Source organism: Oryctolagus cuniculus, chromosome 12 (assembly GCF_051225735.1).
Source record: "Oryctolagus cuniculus isolate XC-2025 breed Fujian yellow rabbit chromosome 12, ASM5122573v1, whole genome shotgun sequence".
Lineage (NCBI taxonomy): Eukaryota > Metazoa > Chordata > Mammalia > Lagomorpha > Leporidae > Oryctolagus > Oryctolagus cuniculus.
The window spans coordinates 87,980,942-87,998,578 of NC_142878.1; the positions used below are offsets into that span (position 1 = coordinate 87,980,942).

At 58.5% G+C, this 17,637-nt stretch overlaps 1 protein-coding gene and 1 long non-coding RNA gene across 12 annotated transcripts in view; one reads left to right on the top strand and one right to left on the bottom strand.

The window, feature by feature from the left end:
- LOC103351083 (uncharacterized) overlaps nucleotides 1–5,762 on the top strand; it is a 26,360-nt gene extending 20,598 nt beyond the window's left edge. For 5 of the 9 annotated variants that reach the window (XR_001794969.4, XR_011380935.2, XR_007910404.3 and 2 more), the window contains 4 exons: nucleotides 555–605; nucleotides 2,962–3,205; nucleotides 3,452–3,698; nucleotides 5,100–5,762. This is a non-coding gene — a long non-coding RNA (uncharacterized LOC103351083). Of the gene's footprint in view, nucleotides 1–554; nucleotides 606–2,961; nucleotides 3,206–3,451; nucleotides 3,895–5,099 lie in introns of those variants that run through there. The other 4 variants (XR_016218257.1, XR_016218258.1, XR_016218256.1 and 1 more) reach the window with 4 other exon arrangements.
- Nucleotides 5,712–13,320, bottom strand: PIF1 (PIF1 5'-to-3' DNA helicase). 3 transcript variants are annotated; one of them, XM_051822337.3, is made up of 13 exons: nucleotides 13,234–13,320; nucleotides 11,993–12,569; nucleotides 11,008–11,140; nucleotides 10,801–10,926; nucleotides 10,540–10,693; nucleotides 10,323–10,437; nucleotides 10,139–10,245; nucleotides 8,896–9,035; nucleotides 8,530–8,636; nucleotides 7,478–7,565; nucleotides 7,183–7,328; nucleotides 6,559–6,750; nucleotides 5,712–6,372 (listed from the first exon to the last, which is right to left on the bottom strand). In XM_051822337.3, the coding sequence occupies exons 2-13, from the start codon at nucleotides 12,548–12,550 to the stop codon at nucleotides 6,313–6,315; spliced, it is 1,926 nt and encodes a 641-aa protein (XP_051678297.3). In that variant the 5' UTR covers nucleotides 12,551–12,569; nucleotides 13,234–13,320; the 3' UTR covers nucleotides 5,712–6,312. The 3 variants fall into 3 exon arrangements, with proteins under 3 accessions (XP_051678297.3, XP_089166683.1, XP_089166682.1); XM_089310557.1 differs by lacking the exon at nucleotides 10,801–10,926; XM_089310556.1 differs by lacking the exon at nucleotides 13,234–13,320 and having other exon boundaries at nucleotides 11,993–12,693.
- Nucleotides 13,321–17,637: the final 4,317 nt, after the last annotated feature.

Genomic DNA, 17,637 nt, shown 5'->3' on the forward strand with positions numbered 1-17,637 from the left:
GCCAACTCAGCTGAAGATAACTTTCTTCCCAGGGCAGAGGAGCTAGGAGGGCTGATCCAGCATCCCTCACTACACCCCACACTCGTGTCCACACCACAGTCCTCCAAGCGGGGGCTTGTTGTCACTGCTTGGCAATGAGGAGACTGAGAGCGGGGTCCCTGGTAGTGGGTAGATGTGCTGAGTAATGAGGAGGATCCTTCTGGGCGAGAGCGTGAGTTAGTGTTATGGGCCTGGGGGCTCTCTTCACCCAAAGACAAGCATTCTAAGTGCAGGCACAGATAACGTGCCCAAAGAGCTACCAACATCTGTTCAGAAGAGGAGGAAGTGAACACACTTGCACATGTGAGGGCGGGTGGCCCCACATGCAGAAAAACCTGCTCTAAGGGGGAAGGGGGGGAGGGAGAGAGTGCACCTGCGAAGCACCTCCAGCCCTGGTGCTGAGAACGAGCTCCCCCAATGCTGGCCTCTTCTGTGCGGCAGGGGTGGGGCCTCTACATGTGTGATGCCAATGAGAAGCTCCACGTAGAGCTTCATATCTGTGTTTCCGCCTCTAGGTCCCGGATGTGGCAGGTGCATCCTGGCAGAGGGAGCATTTTGGTGGACAGGTAAGGGATAGCGTGACATCTGGGGGCTCGCAGGGAACCCCGCCTCACACAGACCTACACTAGTCACCCAGTTATATCACACCAGGCTCCAAGCCTCAGGAGGTTACCTGGGCGAGGTGCGGAGCAGTTTATCAGAGGGGAAGAGAGGGGAGACCGGAGATGTTGGAGCAACATCCATGGGCCATGAGGAGGCCAGGCTCAGGGCAGGGGGCTGGGAACAGAGGTCTGGGCTGGAAGGGGTCTCGCGGATCACCCACCATTTCACAGGGGGAAACTGAGGCCCGAGCCTCCTCCGGGATCACACCCAGCCTCTGCTCACTGGGGAGCCCCTGGGCCTTCCCGCCCATTCCCTGGCCACAGCTGCCTCATCTGTGACAAGTGTCCCCTGGGCCCACAGAACACTGGGACTCTTTCAGCTCTAAGTGATCGGGGAAGCCAGGCTGGGGCATCTTTCTCCCTGGGGTCCCCCAGCCCCCAGGCCAGCCTGAGGCTCCCATGAGGTCTGAAGGAGGAACCAACACCTAGCGCACCCCAGGAGTGGGTCTCAGTCATGCGAGGACCCCAGGAGGATTAGCTGGCTGAGACAGGAGAGGCTGGGAGGAGGGGAGGAGAAGGTGGGGGGCAGGCCTGGGCCAGGGGCTCAGGAGTCTGAAGGGCTGGAGGGAAGTGGGGCAGGAACGGGGCGGGGCCGGGACCCCACTGAGTGCCATGCAGGCTGCCCCATGAGGGCCACTGTCCTGTGTCCCTCACAACCCCATGCACAAGGAGACCTGGTCAGGAAGGGGAGGATTAGGTTTGGAGGCTGCCCCTTCCACTCACTCTGTAGCCTTGGGCAGGTGTGTATCCTCCTTCCTGCTGGGCTGGCTGTGAGGTCAGAGGTCAGTCCCACCCAGACCCTTCCCCCCCCACAGATGCATTCTGGGAGTGCAGCCCCTCTCAGGGCTGGGCAGTGAGGGGACCAAGGGGGAGCAGGAAGGCCTGAGGGGGTGCTTGGGGCTCCAGTCCCCTTTCCCTGTGCCCTGGCCCAGCCGGCCTTCTCCTGCAGGAGGAGCGAATGTTATTTAAAAGGAGATGAGGAGATTTGCCTTAAATAGGCATGGGGCCCTGTGCCAGGGCAGGGGGAAGGGGGGAGGCGGGGACGAGGCCACTTCGGGTGGAGGAGAGAAAGAAAGGCCCGGAGCACAGAGGAGGGGACCCCCATTCCCCCCAAGATGCGCCCAGCTGCCCATAGGTGCTCCGGTCTCTGCCACGGCCCCTGGGAGTAGCGAGGAGCTGTGTGAGGAGGTCAGGGGCCCTGGCAAGGGTTGGGTGTGACACGGGGCCTCCCCGGCACCTGCCGCCTCCCTCATCTCCCAGACTTGGGGCTCCTGTCCCCGGGCTGCCCCTGCCTGTCCTCCCAGCTCGGGCTGTAACTGGACGCCCTCCTCACTCAACACCTCCCCAGGTGAGCTGGGCTCTGTTACTGAGCCCAGGGCTGGACCCTGGTGGGGGGGGGAGTGAGGGGGCGCCTGGGGCGGTGCTGCCTGGAGGCTGAGGCCAACTGAGGGAGCCCGAGGCAGGGGGCACAGAGTCTAAGGAGTGGAAGGTGAGCTGTGCCTTGCGCACACTCACACACCCGTGTAACACACTCACCTGCAGACACATACACTACAGGGCTCCTGTGGCACCTGGGGTCCCTCTTTCCTATTCTGCTTCACCCCAAGGCCACCCCTTACCTCAGCAAGTGATGCTTTGAGAGGTGGGGTTTCAGGGACACTTTTTTTGCAAAGTCTGTAAACACCAAGGAGAGAGGCCTCAGGCACCCGGGTGCCCGCCTGCCCGGTGACCTCAGGCCACCGAGCTTCTCTAAGTCTCAGACCCTCCTCCGTAAATGAGGCTTAGAGATCCTGCTTGGAGAATGGCCCAGCTGCTAGGATAACAAGGTCCTGGCTGTGCAATTTCGGATTCAGCTTCCCACTAACGCACCTGGGCCCCGCACCCACGTGGGAGCCCCAGATGGAGCTCCTGGCTCCCGGCTTCGGCCCAACTCTGGCTACTGCAAGCCTTTGGGGAGTGATCCACCAGACGGAAAGCCTCTCTTTTCTTTTTCTTTCTGCCTTTTTCTTTTCTTTTCTTTTCTTTTCTTTTTTTTTTTTTTGTAGGAGTGTGGGAGGGGGTAAGCTGAGTGGGAAGAATCATTGTTTCTTTTTATTTATTTATTTATTTATTTATTTAACAGGCAGAGTTAGACAGTGAGAGAGAGAGACAGAGAGAAAGGTCTTCCTTCCGTTGGTTCACCCCCCAAATGGCCGCTACGGCCGGAACTGCGCCGATCCGAAGTCAGGAGCCAGGTGCTTCCTCTTGATCTCCCATGCAGGTGCAGGGCCCAAGCACTTGGGCCATCCTCCACTGCACTCCCGGGCCACAGCAGAGAGCTGGACTGGAAGAGGAGCAACTGGGACAGAACTGGCGTCCCAACTGGTACTAGAACCCGGGATGCTGGCGCCGTGTCTCACTTGGCTAATCTTCTCTCTGCCTTTCAAATACGTGGATCTTGAAAAAATCAACAGAAGGCGGGCCGAGGAAAGGAGAGGAGACCCATGGGGAGGATGGGGGGATGGGTGAGTCTCCCTCTGCTGGGCTGGCTCTACCCCAGGGCCGGGTGCCCAGGGGTCTTTGTGAAGGGGGGGGCGTTCCTTTCCCTGGGGCTGCTGGGAGTCCCATTGTTATTCCCCCCAGGCCACCCTGTGGGTGGAGGGGGCGGGGCACCCCTTCAGGTGATTGTAGCAAAGGCCAATGAGAGCCCAGGGGGCCCCACCCAGCCTTCCAGTCACTCAGCTGATGGCTGTTTTTCCCATTTCTTTAAGGAAGAAACCAGGCAGACCTTCCAAGGTCATTCAGGATTTAAACCGGGCTGACTTGGCAAGAACCCCAGGACCTTAGTGGATGAAGCCACCACTCCCGGATCTGGAGTTTCAGTTCCAGCTCCGACACTTCTGATCCAGCTCCCTGCTGATGCGCGTCCTGCGAGGCACTGGTGACGGCTCAAGTACCTGAGTCCCTGCCACCCTGGCTCCTGGCTCCTGGCTCCAGCGTGGCCCAGCCCAGACTACTGTGGGTATTGGGTGAACCGGTGGATGGAAGGTTTTTCTCTGGGTGTCTTTCCCTGTCACTAAGTAAACACTGAAAAAATGGCCCCTTAGGAGCCTGTGTTGTGGTACAGGGAGTTAAGCTCCCACTTGGGATGCCTGTTCCAGTGGTCCAGCCCTGGCCATTGAGGCCATTTGGGGAGTAAACCAGTGGATGGATCTCTCTCTGTCTTCTTAATTTGTTGCTCTTCCTTTTAAATAATTAAAAATTAAAGAGAACCCCCCCCCTTTGAAAAACCCAGGACCCTGTATGTGGGACTTGGGTTTCAGAGCCAGCTGGCCATGTGGCCTTGGCCATGGGAGATTAGGTTCGTGTGTCCATCAGATGGGGGCAGTCGTCCCGCCTCCTCTCAGGGTTATTGTGGGGAATAAGCTGGAGGGCCAATGAACACAAACCACAAGGCACCCAAGGGAAGCTTAACAAAGGAGCTTGCCCACTGGACAGGAACTCAAGCCCCAGCTCCGGAAGACAGAGGGTTGCCAGGTCTCTGGGAGGGGACAGAGTGACCTCTTGGCGCCACCTGGTGGTCTACAGTGTGTGTGGTGCGTTGGGAGCTCTGGGATTGGGGATCTGAGCGTGGCCATTGATCAGTGGGGGCAGGGAAGTATACCAGGACTTCAGAGGAGATGGGGTCATCGCTAGCAGGCCAGCCCACCTGTCCTGCCATCTCAGCCTCTCAAAGTCCCCTCCCCACATCTTGTTCCCCTCGCACCAGCTTCAGTTCCAGTTCTGCCACCAAGTAGCCTTCCTGGCCTCGGCCACCTCTAGGAACCCATCACTGACCGTGACCTCTTTGATTTACTGAAGCGTCTACAGTGCTCTGATGTGGGATGCCAGTGTCTCTGGCAGCAGCTTACACCGCTGTGCCACGATGCTGCCCAGTATTCCCCTCCCCGCCTTTTTTCTTTTTTCTTTTTTTTTTTTTTTGAGAGGCAGAGATATAGACAGGCAGGGGAAGAAAGCTCCCAAATTTGGTTCACTCCCCCAGATACTTGCAATGGCCAGGGCCAAAGTCAGGAGCCAGGAATTCAATACAGGTCTCCCTTGTTGGTGGCAGGAACCCAGTATCTCTCTCTTTCTCTCTCTCTCTCTCTCTCTCTTTTTAAGATTTATTTATTTATTTCAAAGGCAAAGTTACACAGAGAGAGAGAGAGAGATCCTTTATCCACTGGCTCACTACCCAAATGGCTGCAATGGCAGGAGATGTATTTTACTTACTTGAAATAGTTCTAGAAAGAGTGGGAGAGGGGGAGGGAGAGGGAGAGGTCTTCCATCCTCTGGTTCACTCCTCAAATAGCCGCAATGGCCAGAGCTGGGCAGATCTAAAGCCAAGAGCCTGGAGCTTCTTCTGGTTCTCCCATGTAGGTGCAGGGGCCCAAGGACTTGGGCCATCTTCCACTGCTCTCCCAGGCCATAGCAGGGAGCTGGATCAGACGTGGAGGAACCGAGACTCAAACCAGCACCCATATGGGAGGCTGCAGCTTCACCTGTGACTCCATGGCGCCGGTCCCGGAACCCAGTATCTTGGGCCATCAGCACAACATATTAGCGGGAAGCTGGAGCCAGGAACTGAATCCAGGTACCCCAATGTGGGATACAGGCATCTTAACCACTAGGCTAAACACCTGGTCCCTTATCAAGCTTCTGGGGAAACAGAAGCTAGTTTGTTGATGATCCCTTCCTCATCAGAACATCCAAGCTGGAGCCTCAGCAAGGCCACCAGCGGCTTCCGACACGGCGCAGGCCCGGGTTTCTCAGCGTGTGGATTCCATAGCGTGCCCCTGTCTGAACACTGGGTGACAGTGACTCACCTGGTCATTTCATTGCTCGTCATTAACCTCTCCAAATGACCAGTGCTACAAACACACCCTCACATAAGGGTGCTGTGATCTCTGCCATCGCAGCATCACCGAGCACCTGGGTGCAGAGGTGCAGATGAGAGGGAGCAGAGAAGGCAGGGAGCGGGCACAGTTCTTACTCAATTCACACATTTATTAGTCCTCAATAAATAAACCTGAGAGCATCCACGTCCATGCTCCCAGACACCATTGCTCTCCCAAAAAAGCAGCTTGAAACATGGGTGTGCCTTCTACTGCGGCTGTCCCCAGGCTTGGCACCGCCAGCGCTAGCTATGTTCCGGGTGTGCGAGGCGGAGCCTGGCCCAGGGATACTCTCAACTTCCCTTCAGTTGCACTGGTCCAGTTCCTGGCCTGAGGCCCCCAGGGGGCCCCCTAGTGGAGAGGCCTGATGCTGCTCCTGGAGCACCTGTCTTCACTGCCCATCCCCCTGCAGCCCAAAGCTGCAGGACTCTGGCTGTATGTCTGGCCCCTACCCAGAGCTCTGGCCTCTGACACCAGCTGGCACAGAAATGGTGACTTCTGAGCCTGCAAAGAGCTCACCGGCTGCCGAGAGGGGAGCAATCGCCACCCAGCCGGTTCCTGTGCGCCATCAGGAGGCTGGGAGCTCAGGGAGGAGGAGGAGGAGACACTGCCTCCCTCCCCGTTACTCTGCGGGGTCCTAGCCCACAAGGGAGCAGGACGATGGGCACCAGCCTTTGCCCTCTCTTTGTAGCCGAGGCTCAGAGGCCTGGATCCACGTTCTCCTGGTCGGAGACAGCCTCGTTGTCACTTGGGGACTCCTGGGTGAGAGCCAGAGAAACCCAGTCATGAGACAGTACTACTCCCCAAGGCCCCAGCCTGTGTCCTCTTGCTCCTAGACCCCTGGGGAGCCAGAATAGGGCTCTGCCGCCCCCTCCCCCCGGGTCCTCCTGGGCTTTCCCTCTGCCCTAGCTCCCAGCACCCAGTAACAAGCGACCCCCTCCTACCAGACTGAGGCCCCTGGCCCGCCGCAGGGTGGCGTAGAAGTGCAGCACGCGGGGGTCACAGCGAACCACCGCGGGGTCAAAGTCAAGGACGCGAAGGCCCTGCAGGCTGCGGGCCCGGGAGAGGGCCACATAGGCCTGGCCACTGGCAAACACACGGCCCAGGGAGATCTCCACGCAGTCCAGAGACATGCCCTGGTGATGGGAGGCACGGAGGCGGGGCCAGCTCAGTCCAAAGCCCTTTGGATCCAAGAGCCTGACCCCCTGGAGCTCCTCAGCCAGCCCAGAGAGCCTTGAGGCAGAGGGAGAGCGCGACAGCAGGTGTGAGGTTGAGGGAGGCAGGAGAACAGACCTGGGGTACTGGCTGAGGGATGCGGTGGCCAGACAGGCACGGATCCTGCCTCTGCCACTCACAAGCTGGGAACGTGTCTGGGAAAAGGGGCTGGGAAACTCACTAATCAAAGGTATATTCTGCCGCTGCCCTTAAACTCTCCACCCAGGACAAGTTCAACCTCCAGAAGCCTTCAGCACCACCTGGTGTCCGCCCTCTCCCTCCCACACATCACCCCAGGCACATCCCATCCTCTCTCTGCCCTGCCTGGTCCTACTTGCCACCCTGGTGCTCACCTGGCTCTTGTGGATGGACAGTGCCCAGGCCAGCTGGAGGGGCAGCTGCTTCCGGCTGAGGACCTGGCCCCCCGTGCCGTTCACCGTCCAGCGGTCCACATGGATGACCTCAGTGACCCCGCACAGGAACCGCACCTGGGGCAGCCCTGGGGAAGGCAGGGAGAGGGCCAACCCTTCAGGAGCGAGGGGCAGGGGCCTGTCGGCTTCCCCCTCCCGGCTGTTTGCTCCCCTTGGCCAGCCCAGGGCCCTGCTGCAGACCCAAGCAGGTGGACTGTCCCCTCCCACCGTCACTTACCTCTCCCTTCAGCCTCGAACCCTACCACCACCCCTCGGGCACCATTCACCAGGCCCCGTGACACCGCTAGGTTCTTCACCAGCATCACCTGCCAGGGAGAGAGACGGGGAGGCCTGGGTTGCAGCCCTGGCCCAGTGGCTGGCCCCCTCCCCAGCAGTGGCAGTGGGCACCGAGTTTCCATCTTCAGCCCTGCCATTGGCTGACTGTGGCCCCGGGGAATGACATTGGCTCAGCTGGCCTCAGAGGAGGTGTTCAGATCAGTAAGGTGACCTAAATCCCAGGGACTTGAGCGTGGTCGGATCTTGGTCCAGTCACACTGAGCTGCCGAATTTCTCCTTGGTGTCCTGTGGAGCCCGGGCAAAGCCTCTCATTCTGCCTACCACCAACGCCATGGGAGGAACAAGAACCCTCTCCCTTCTGGTAGGGGTACCACAGAAGACAGCCAGGGAGGGAGGTATTGCCTTCCCCACTTAATATTTTTTAAGTTTAATTTCTTTTAAAAGGCAGAGAGACAGAAACAGACTGGGAGACAGAGGGAGAGAGACAGAAATATCTTCCATCCTCTGGTTCACTCCCCCAAAGCTCACAACAGCCAGGGCTGAGCCAGGCCCAACCAGGACCCAGGAACACCATTCAGATGTCCCATGTGGGTGGCAGGGACCCAAGTACTTGGTCCATCACCTGCTACCTACTTCCCAGGCTGTTCGTTAGCAGAAAGCCGGAGTCGGAAGTGGAGTGGGGACTAGAACCCAGGCACCGCAATATGGGATGCGGGCATCCCGGCAGTGTGGCCGTGGCTGTGGCCAACTTCCTCCCCTCCTCCCCATTTGAGAGACGACGAACCTGAACTGCAGCAAGGGAGAAGGACTTGCCCACAGCAGTGCCTGGAGGAGCTCCGGGGGAAGGAAGAGGCCAGTGGGATGGAAAGCTGGAGACAGGAAGGTTGTACACGGGCACAGGAGGAGGAAGGTTTTGGCTGGCTGCAGGGTAGCCTGGGTGGAGGGGGCAGGACGACCCAAGCTCCCGGGCTCTAAAGCCTGTTTCTTACCCACCTGGGCCCCCCGCTTTAGCTGCAGAAGTCGGCCGACGGGACACTGGGCATCCAAGGTCTGGGCTAGCTCGGGGTCACTGTCCATAGCCTCAAAGCTGTGTATCTCACCTGAACAGAGTTGCAGAAGCACATCACAAATCACTGACTGTGGTTCAGGTCCCCAAAATACTTACTAGACAGGCACTCCAGGACCTGGAGCAGGAGTGGCTCAAGCATGGCTGGGGCTATGCCATCAGCTCACCACAGCTCTCAGAGGCAAATTGACTTCCATAACCCCAAGAGCCTTTGCAGTCCCAGAGGCTGGGGACCCCCGGGCTGCCTGGGGCCACTCCCAGCTGGTCTTGCCCAGCCCTGGCTCCCTGCTCACCTGGCAGCTCCTGCAGCCGCTTCTCATTGGTGAGGGCCACGTCATCCTGGTGAGTGCACAGCCTGGTAGCCACGATTCCGTCCCGCCCCACCTTATGGGCGGCTGTGGCCCGGAGCTGGCGGGTCACCTCATCGGAGCACCTGCGGGGGCTGGGCTGTCAGGGCAGGGTCCACCCGAACATCAGGGAGGGTGGGGGATGTGGGAAGGCAAGCTATGGGTCCAAACTTAGGGGTGGATGTGGGCACCAGGTTGGCCATCTGGGCCATTCCCCACGTGGGCCCCTGACACAGGGAGTGAGGATGGGAATGGTGCTGGGCTGTGTCCATGGGTGGGCACCCGCACCTTTCTCTCTGCCTCTCCCCAAGCAGAACAGGCCTCCCTCCCACGCCACCCTGTTCCTGAGGAGGCTGCGAGTGATGAGTGAGCAGAGGCCAGGTTGGCAGGGACCCCTTGCAATGCCAGCCACCCTGGAATCAGGTCGCCTCCAAGACACAATCTTCTTGCCACCTGCCTGCTGCCATGGGGGAGAGATAGGGCCTCGGGTTCTCTTCCCTGGTCTCAAGCCTCCCTGTGCATGGATGCCTGCAGTTCAGGCAGGAGGAGAGGAATGGCCTAAACCCATCTGCGCCTGCTGCCTGCCTCCCGTGTCTGCCCAGGGCTCCCCAGGCACAGTAAGCCCCTCACGGCCACTCCCTGCCCTCGTTCCACCCGTGTCAGCCCTGCCTCTCAGGGCCAGCTCTGGCTCTGTCTTCTGCTCTTTGGGGCTCCTGTCCACTCCCACAGTGGAGGAGCTGTGCACTTGAACCTTTGTTGTCCCAACTTCAGAGAGATTGCACCTGTGACTTCCCTGCCCCGCCCAGGGGCCCCACAGGCTCTCAGAGGAGAAGGACCTGGGTCCACGTCCCAGCTCAGCCACTCACTGGCCATCACTCTGGGGACCCCCATCTCTGCATCTGTGAAATGGGCATGCTGACATCTCCACATTGCTCTGCGTGTCCATCAGTCCGTCCGTCCTTCCCTGATACCAACTCCGTGTCAACCCCGAGGAGGAGGACCTAGTCCCGAGGGAAGCGATCACATCCTATGGGCCAGGACCCTCCTAACTACAGTCTGCCCGGCTTGCCCATGGTCCTTCCATCTCCCTGTACAGGCTGCTTGTTCCAGTGCACCTCCCTCCCCTGCCACCCAGGGCCCGTGCCTGGATCCTCACCCCCAGCCCCTTCCCTGTTCACCCAGGGCCCACCTTCCCAGCCTCACAGCCTGCAGCAGAGAGATGAAGGTCTGGTCTGTCTGCCTCCACACCTCTGTCAGCTCCAGGGTCACAGGCACACACCGCCTCCAGCTTTTGGCCTGTTGGGGACAGGAAAGACGTGGGTCAGAGAGGGGAGCAGCCCTCGCTGTGGGCAGGCCCAGGGAGTAAGTGGTACCTGGAAGCAGAAGCGTGGGGGCTGGGAGCCCTTGGTTACCGGTGGCAGCTGCAGGAAGTCCCCACAGATGATGAGCTGGATCCCTCCAAACGGCTTATTCTGCTGCCGCACAGCTCTGCAGAGGAGCCCTGGTGCTTTAGGGGCTGGGGTGGGGCAGACTCCCCCCAGACCCACCAGCTCCCAGCCCTCCCTCACTGCCCTCGCTGCACGTACTGACCTGGCCACGGCCTCCAGCTTGTCAAACAGGTCCGCCTCCACCATGGAGATCTCGTCAATGACCAGCCGCTGGCAGCTCAGCCAGCCCTGCCGCACCCCCGGCCGCTGGGCCAGGGCCACACACTGGGCCAGAGGAGCCTGGCCAGAGCCAATGCCTGCGAGGGACACTTTTTAGCCTGGGCAGAGACTCCAACATCCCCCTCCCCCAACCTGACCTCCAGACCTGGTTTGCTCTTAGCCTGAGCCCCGGGGCCTCACTCACCCGCAAAGGCATGGAGGGTGGTACCCCCGATGTGGCAGGCTGCCACCCCGGTGCTGGCAGTGGCCACAGTGCCTGTGGGGGGCAGGGAGCCCAGGATACGCTTCAGCAGGTATGACTTCCCTGTTCCTGGGCCGGAAGCAGAGTCAGGGCCGCCTGCTCCCCCCTCCCACCCCCCCACGGCCGCCCTGCCAGTGCCCTGCCCACTACCTGCACTGCCGGTGAAGAAGACACTCTGGCCTCGCAGGACGGCCCCCAGCACGGCAGCCTGCTCCTCCGAGAGCTGCCGCTTGGCAGGCGGCAAGTTCAGCCTCTTCACAGGCAGCGGCCACCTTGGGGCATCCTGGGAAGACCAGGCTGTCTCAGGGGCTGCCCTGGTTGACCTGGAGCTCCTGCCAGCCACTCCTGGGGTTCGGGTCTCTCCTTGTGCCCGGAAGATGCGCAGTGTGGACCTGGATCCTCCATCAGCTCCCTCGCTGGGTTCCCTAACCCTTTGTGTCTTGCCACCCAATTTCCCTTCTCACTTCTCTTTCTATCACAAGCCTGTCTCTGTCACCTCAAAGCTTTGAAGCCAGGGGCCGACACTGTGGCATGGCAGGTGAAGCCACCAACCGCAACACCAGATCCCATATGGGCACTGGTTCACTGATTTGAGTCCCGGCTGCTCCACTTCCCATCTGGCTCCCTGCGAATGCACCTGGGAAAGCAGCAGAGGATGGCCCAAGCACTTGGGCCCCTGCAGCCATGGGGGAGACCTGGATGGAGTTCCTTGGGGAGTGAATCAGAGGATGGAAGATCTCTCTGTCTCTCCCTCTCCCTCTCTGTAACTCTGCCTTTCAAATACCTAGATAAAGCAACAAAACCACTCCAGGCAAATCCTGCCTAGCCAAGGCCCCTTCTTGCCCCAAGTTCTCATCAGCTCCGTCTCCATCCACCTGCCCCATTACCCGAGTAGTCTCAGACCCCTCATATGTCCCCCTATCTTGTTAGATGTTGGCTGCCCTGGCCACTGCTGACCACCAAGGCCTCTCCCCCTGGCCTGCTACACTCTCCTCCTCACCTTTCCAGGGTCTCTTCTCGACTTTCTAGTGGCCTGGATCCCCTTCCCTGTTGTCTTACCCAGTGTCAGTCCCCACATCCCTGTCATACTTAGACGTCCCAAGGACGTTCAGAGACGCCCCGCTCGTGTCCTCACCGTGGTGGGCCTGGCGCTTCTCCCCGGCTCCTCAGGCTGCTTCTCCAGAGTAGTGTCCGGCCCCCGGGGCGCCGCCACGCGCTGCAGCTCCTCGGGCTGCACGGGGCTGACCGTGACGAAGTCTCGGGGCCGTGGGCCGAGCAGCTGCGCGCGGGCAGAAGCCGGTCCGGGCCCCGGGGCCGTGGCGAGCTTGAGGCGCAGCGTGCGCAGAAAGCGGCGCAGGCGGTCGGGCGGGCAGTCGGAGAGCAGCAGCTGCACCGCGCCCGGGCGCGGGGCGCAGGCGGCCGGCAGCCGCAATGTGGAGCGCCCCGCGGCGGCGAAGCGCGTGAAGAGGCGCGCGGCGCGCAGCGGGAAGCAGCGCGGCCGCCCCGCGGGCCCCGGAGCCTGCAGCCGCAGCATCAGCTCGCGGCGCTCGTTACGGCCCAGGCTCAGCTCCGCGGTGCGCAGGGCCTGGCGCCTTCGCGGCTGCCCGCCGGGGCTTAGCTCCTCCACTGCTACGCGGCACCGCAGCTCCGCGTCATCACATTCCGCGGCCGCAGCCCGGGTGCCCGAGAGCATCGCCTCGGCTTCTGACGCTCTGCGGAGAGACCAGCGCACAGGGGTGACGGTGGCTTCGGAGACACAATGGGTGGTTTAGAGGCGAGATGCGGAGCCCTGTGAAGGCCACCTAGGGTCACAGAGGCCACCGCTAGTATCACCAAGGAGACGGCAAAAGGGCCCTGGGGTTAACCGAAAAGCCGCTCTTAAAAGTGCACTAAATATGCTCTGCTGCAGTTTCCGGAGCTGCGGCTGCGCAGCGTGGGATGCACCCAGGGCTGGGGAGCCTCGGGTGTCCTGCAAGGGTTGCTCAGCAAGCAAGCAAGCAAACCAGGCTGCGGGAGAGCCAGGGCCGGCACGGGGATGCCCGGGCCCCTTCCCCAGGAGGAAGGGGACCGACAGATTGTGAGCGCCCTCGGTCTGCAGACGCGCTCGCTGGTTTACACGTAGACAGGCAGGCCGCTCTGTGACCGTGGACCAGAGCGCACAGCCTGGGAGCGGCAAAGGACGTCTCGGAGGAGTCGGGGCCAGTGTGGTTACGAGGCTGCGAAGTGGGGACGGCGTGGAGAGGGCGCATGATTGCCTGGGGAAATCGCAGGAGCCCCTGATTCCCGGGATCCGTGGTCCTCCCGTCTGACCCACTCGTCTGCACCCTCCCCGCTGGCTGGGACCCCTACAAGAATCAGGCTCAGGCAGGAACTCACTGGAGCCGGCACTCGGAGGAAAACGCAGATCGGAGCCGGCGTGGCGATGAACCTAGAGTAGAAACTTTTGAATACTAGGGAGGAAGAAAATCACCCTATCACCGGCCGGGTCTTTAAATTCTCCAGCCAATCAGGGACAGGGGCGTGACGACGGGCTTGTCTTTCGTTGGGCTCCTCCACGCGGGCTGCACCAATCGCACAGAGGAGGGAGGCGGGCCTTTGGGCGGAGCCGGCGGACGAGTGGGCGCGGGGGAGGCGGCCCACGCTGCGGCTGCGCGGTGTCCGTGGCGCTGTAGGTCAGCTCCCGGGACTAGCGGTCCAGCCGCGCTCCCCACGGCGTCTGCGTTGGCCCACCACACCTCCGTTTCCGCCCAGCACCACTGTTCATTCCCGGGCAGGCCTAACCCTGTTTGCACCTTTCTCTGCCTTTGTAAGGGTCGTTCTTCCCATCTGTCCTGGGCTGAGACCCAGGAGTGAGGAACTCTTGAGACCTGTGCCAGGTGCCGAGGGTCTAAGGAGAGTGTGTAAGTTGCGCTCTTCAGGAAATTCTGAAGAGCACTGACGACTAGACAATTTATTCATTTTTAAAGATTTATTTATTTATTTGAAAGGCAGAGTTGCAGAGGTGTGTGGGCTGGGCCAGGCAGAAGCCAGGAGCCAGGAGCTTCGTCTGGGTCTCCCATATGGGTGCAGGGGCCGAAGGTCTTGGACCATCTTCCGTTGCTTTCCCCAGTGCACGAGCAGGGAGCTGGATGGGAAGTGGAGCAGCCGGGACTCGAACCTGCGTCCAGATGGGATGCTGGCCTCGCAGGCGGCGTCTTTACCCGCTGTGCCACAGGCCAGCCCTCCTGGCTGTGAATCTTAGACTGGCATTCAACACTGATCTTTTACACTCAGAAAAGGAATCTTTCTAAGCTTTGCAGCATCTTTCCTTCAAACATGGGGGGGGGGCTCTTTCTATCCGGGAGCAATGGTCGGACTGCAGCAGGTGTGCCCTGGGCGCCTTCACTCCCGCTGCCTGGTCCGGCATAACCCACTTGATGGCGCTTCCCGCTCTTACCACCTGGTGAGCGCCTGGTGATGTGCCCAGCAGAAGGAATGGCCAAGAATTTTTTTTACAGGCAGAGTGGACAGTGAGAAAGAGAGACAGAGAGAAAGATCTTCCTTTGCCATTGGTTCACCCTCCAAATGGTCGCCACGGTCGGTGAGTTGCGGCCGGCACACCGCGCTGATCCTATGGCAGGAGCCAGGTGCTTCTCCTGGTCTCCCATGGGGTGCAGAGCCCAAGGACTTGGGCCATCCTCCACTGCACTACCTGGCCACAGCAGAGAGCTGGCCTGGGAGAGGGGCAACCGGGACAGAATCCGGCGCCCCGACCGGGACTAGAACCCCGTGTGCCGGCGCCGCAAGGCGGAGGATTAGCTTAGTGAGCCGCAGCGCCGGCCAAGAATTTCTTTTTAATTATGTTTCTTTCCCTCATTGAGAGATGAATTAGTAGCTGGGAGGCACCTTGTGAGTCCAGCTGCCTTATTTGCCATGGATTAAATTGCCATCATCTTTCAGAGGAGGTTTTATCAAGGGTCACGTAGCTTGAAGGCAGCCAAACCACACCTAGAACCCAAGGCACCTGCTTCCCAACTACAACTGCTTAACAGGACAGCAGGCTGCTCCCGGCTGACTGGCGTGGCCTGGTGAACCTGGGCTGCATGGGCAGCACCTGCCAGTCATTCCCATGGCGAACTCGAGCAGCTGTCATCCTAAGCAAGTTTCCTTGTGCCTCAAGCTTGTTTCCTCATGTATAAAATCAGGAGAGAGATGAAACTGTTCTAAAACTGTGGTTATAGTTGCACAACTCTGTGACTATCCCAAAGACCACTTGGGGCCCGTGTCTGTTGCAATAGTGAAGTCCCCTCCTGGGACCCCGTATCCCATATTGGAGTGCTTGGCCTGGACTCCAGGCTACTCTGTTTCTGATCCAGCTTCCTGCTAATGTGCGCCCCCGGGATGAGGTGGATGATGGCGGGGGTACTTGGGTCCCCTGCCACCCACATGGGAGCCCCAGATTGGGCCTGGCTGTCATTCATAGACATTTGGGGAGTGAACCAGCAAATGGAAGATCTTTCTCTGCCTTTCAAATAAAATGCAACTAAGTAAAAATTTTGAAAATAAAACCATTGAATTACATGCTTTGATTAAATTGTGCAGTATTTGAATTACATCTTGATAAAACTATGAGGGAGAATTTTCAGTGTTGCCTTGATATATTGAGTGCCAGCTGTTAGGTATGAGTAAATAAGTACCTTAAGGAAAAATGCCGAACTCATTGTAGTAGCTAGACTAATGACCTCTCCCTAGCTTTGACTGTTACCTTCCTTACATTGGCAAAAAGGACTTTGCAGATATGATTACATTAATTATGGGGAGGTGAATAACAGTACTAGTGCCCATACTAGTACCAGCGTTCATATGGGATGCCAGTGCTGCAGGTGATGGCTTAACCCACTATGCCACACTCCCCTCCCCTAGGCTAACTATTTTTAAGAGTATAATTTATGGGGCCAGTGCAGTGGTGTAGCAGGTAAAGCCACTACCTGCAGTGCCAGCATCCCATATAGGCGCTGGTTCAAGTCCGAGCTGTTCCACTTCTCATTCAGCTCTCTGCTATGGGCTGGGAAAGCAGTAGAAGATGGCCCAAGTCTTTGGGACCCTGCACTCCCATGGGCGGACCAGAAGAAGCTCCTGGCTTCTGGCTTCGGATTGGCCCAGCTCCGGCATTGCAGCCATTTGGGGAGTGAACTAGTGGCTGGAAGACCTCTCTCTGCCTCTGCCTCTCTGTAACTCTACCTTTCAAATAAATAGATCTTTTTAAAAAAAAGTATAATTTATGGCATTGAGTACATTCAAAATATACAACCATCACCACGATCTGTTTTCAAAACATTTTCATTACCACACACAGAAACTCTGTACCCATTAAACAGTAATTTACTATTCTTTCCTCTTAGACCCTGGCAACCCCAACATTGTATTATGAAAATATTCAGGCATAGACAAAAAGACTGAAAGATTTTTACAGTGAGCACCTGTACACCCACCACCATTCTACAATTAATATTCTGCTATACTTAGCACATCTGTATACATCGACCCTGGTTCCACCCATCAACCCATCTTTTTTGTGACACATTCCAACGTTGAATACGTCTGTGCATTTCACTTCCAATATTTAACATGTAAAACACCAAGTAGAGTTCTTTTGAATAAATTTGAGACACAGAGCTGAAGCCAGGAAACAAAAACCCAATCCAGGTTTCCAACTTGGGTGACAGGGAGTCAAGTACCGGAGCCATCACCTGCTGATTCCCAGGGTGCAGAGTCGGAAGCCAGAGGCAAGTATCGAACCCAGACCCTCCCACGTGGAGCTAGTGTTTGTCTCTAGGCCAAGCCCCCGCCTCTGGTTTTATATAGGATTGCCAGACCTTGTAAGAAAGTGCTTTGCCGCTCACCCGGCAGGAGCAACAACGGTGAGCCTTAGGGAAGGGAGCCGGAGGCTTAAGTAGACACCGCAGCGCCGTAGCTAACGGTCCCAGCTCTCCTCCCACCGGCGCAGCTGTCACTGGCGGGCGGGTGGGGAGAGAGAGGCGGAGCCAGAGGGAGTCCTCGCGTCTTCGGCCGGACTTCCTCCCTTTCTGCCTGGGGCAGTTCTAGGCTCCGCCCGGTGCTCTGCTCACTGCTGCCGCCTGGAGGTCATTTCGGAGAGAGGCGCAGCACTGCTCCCTGGCTTTGGAGGCAGGCTCTCCGGAGGAACGCTTTTCCTTATTATGCAGTACCCTGTGATACCTGCTCTGTCTCGCTGGGAGGTCTCAGGCCATCCCCTGACTCATGAGCAATGACATTAGTATGGAGTGGTTTAGAAAATGTGTTTTGGTATTACTCATGTGATACTCAAAGAGCCCTTCCTCTCCGTTCAGGATCCTTTCCCTCCAAGTGTTACGCATACAAGGACAGTTGCTTCCAGGAGCTGAACAACACTGAGTGTTTGTTTTCCAGTCCTCTGGCTTCCAGAGCAGGATTTCACCTTGCACTGCTTCATCCCGGGCTGCACATCCTCCTTTTATGGTGTGTGCTTCTGGGGCAGCTGGGACCCCCGGCTCCAAGAAGCCTCCTCTTCCACATTGCACTCTTTGTTTTCTTCCTGCTTATGGGCTCGTCCCTGTCGGTCTCCTTTGCTGACACCTCAATCAGACCTCTCATTGATTATTTCTTCTTTTCTATCCCTTCCAATTCTATGACTTCATTATCATGTACATGCTGATTCTCAATGGACCTCCAGCCTACCCTTCTTCCTAGAACTCTGGATGATAGCTCCAGGTGGATGCCGACAGACATGTCAAGCTCACTTTC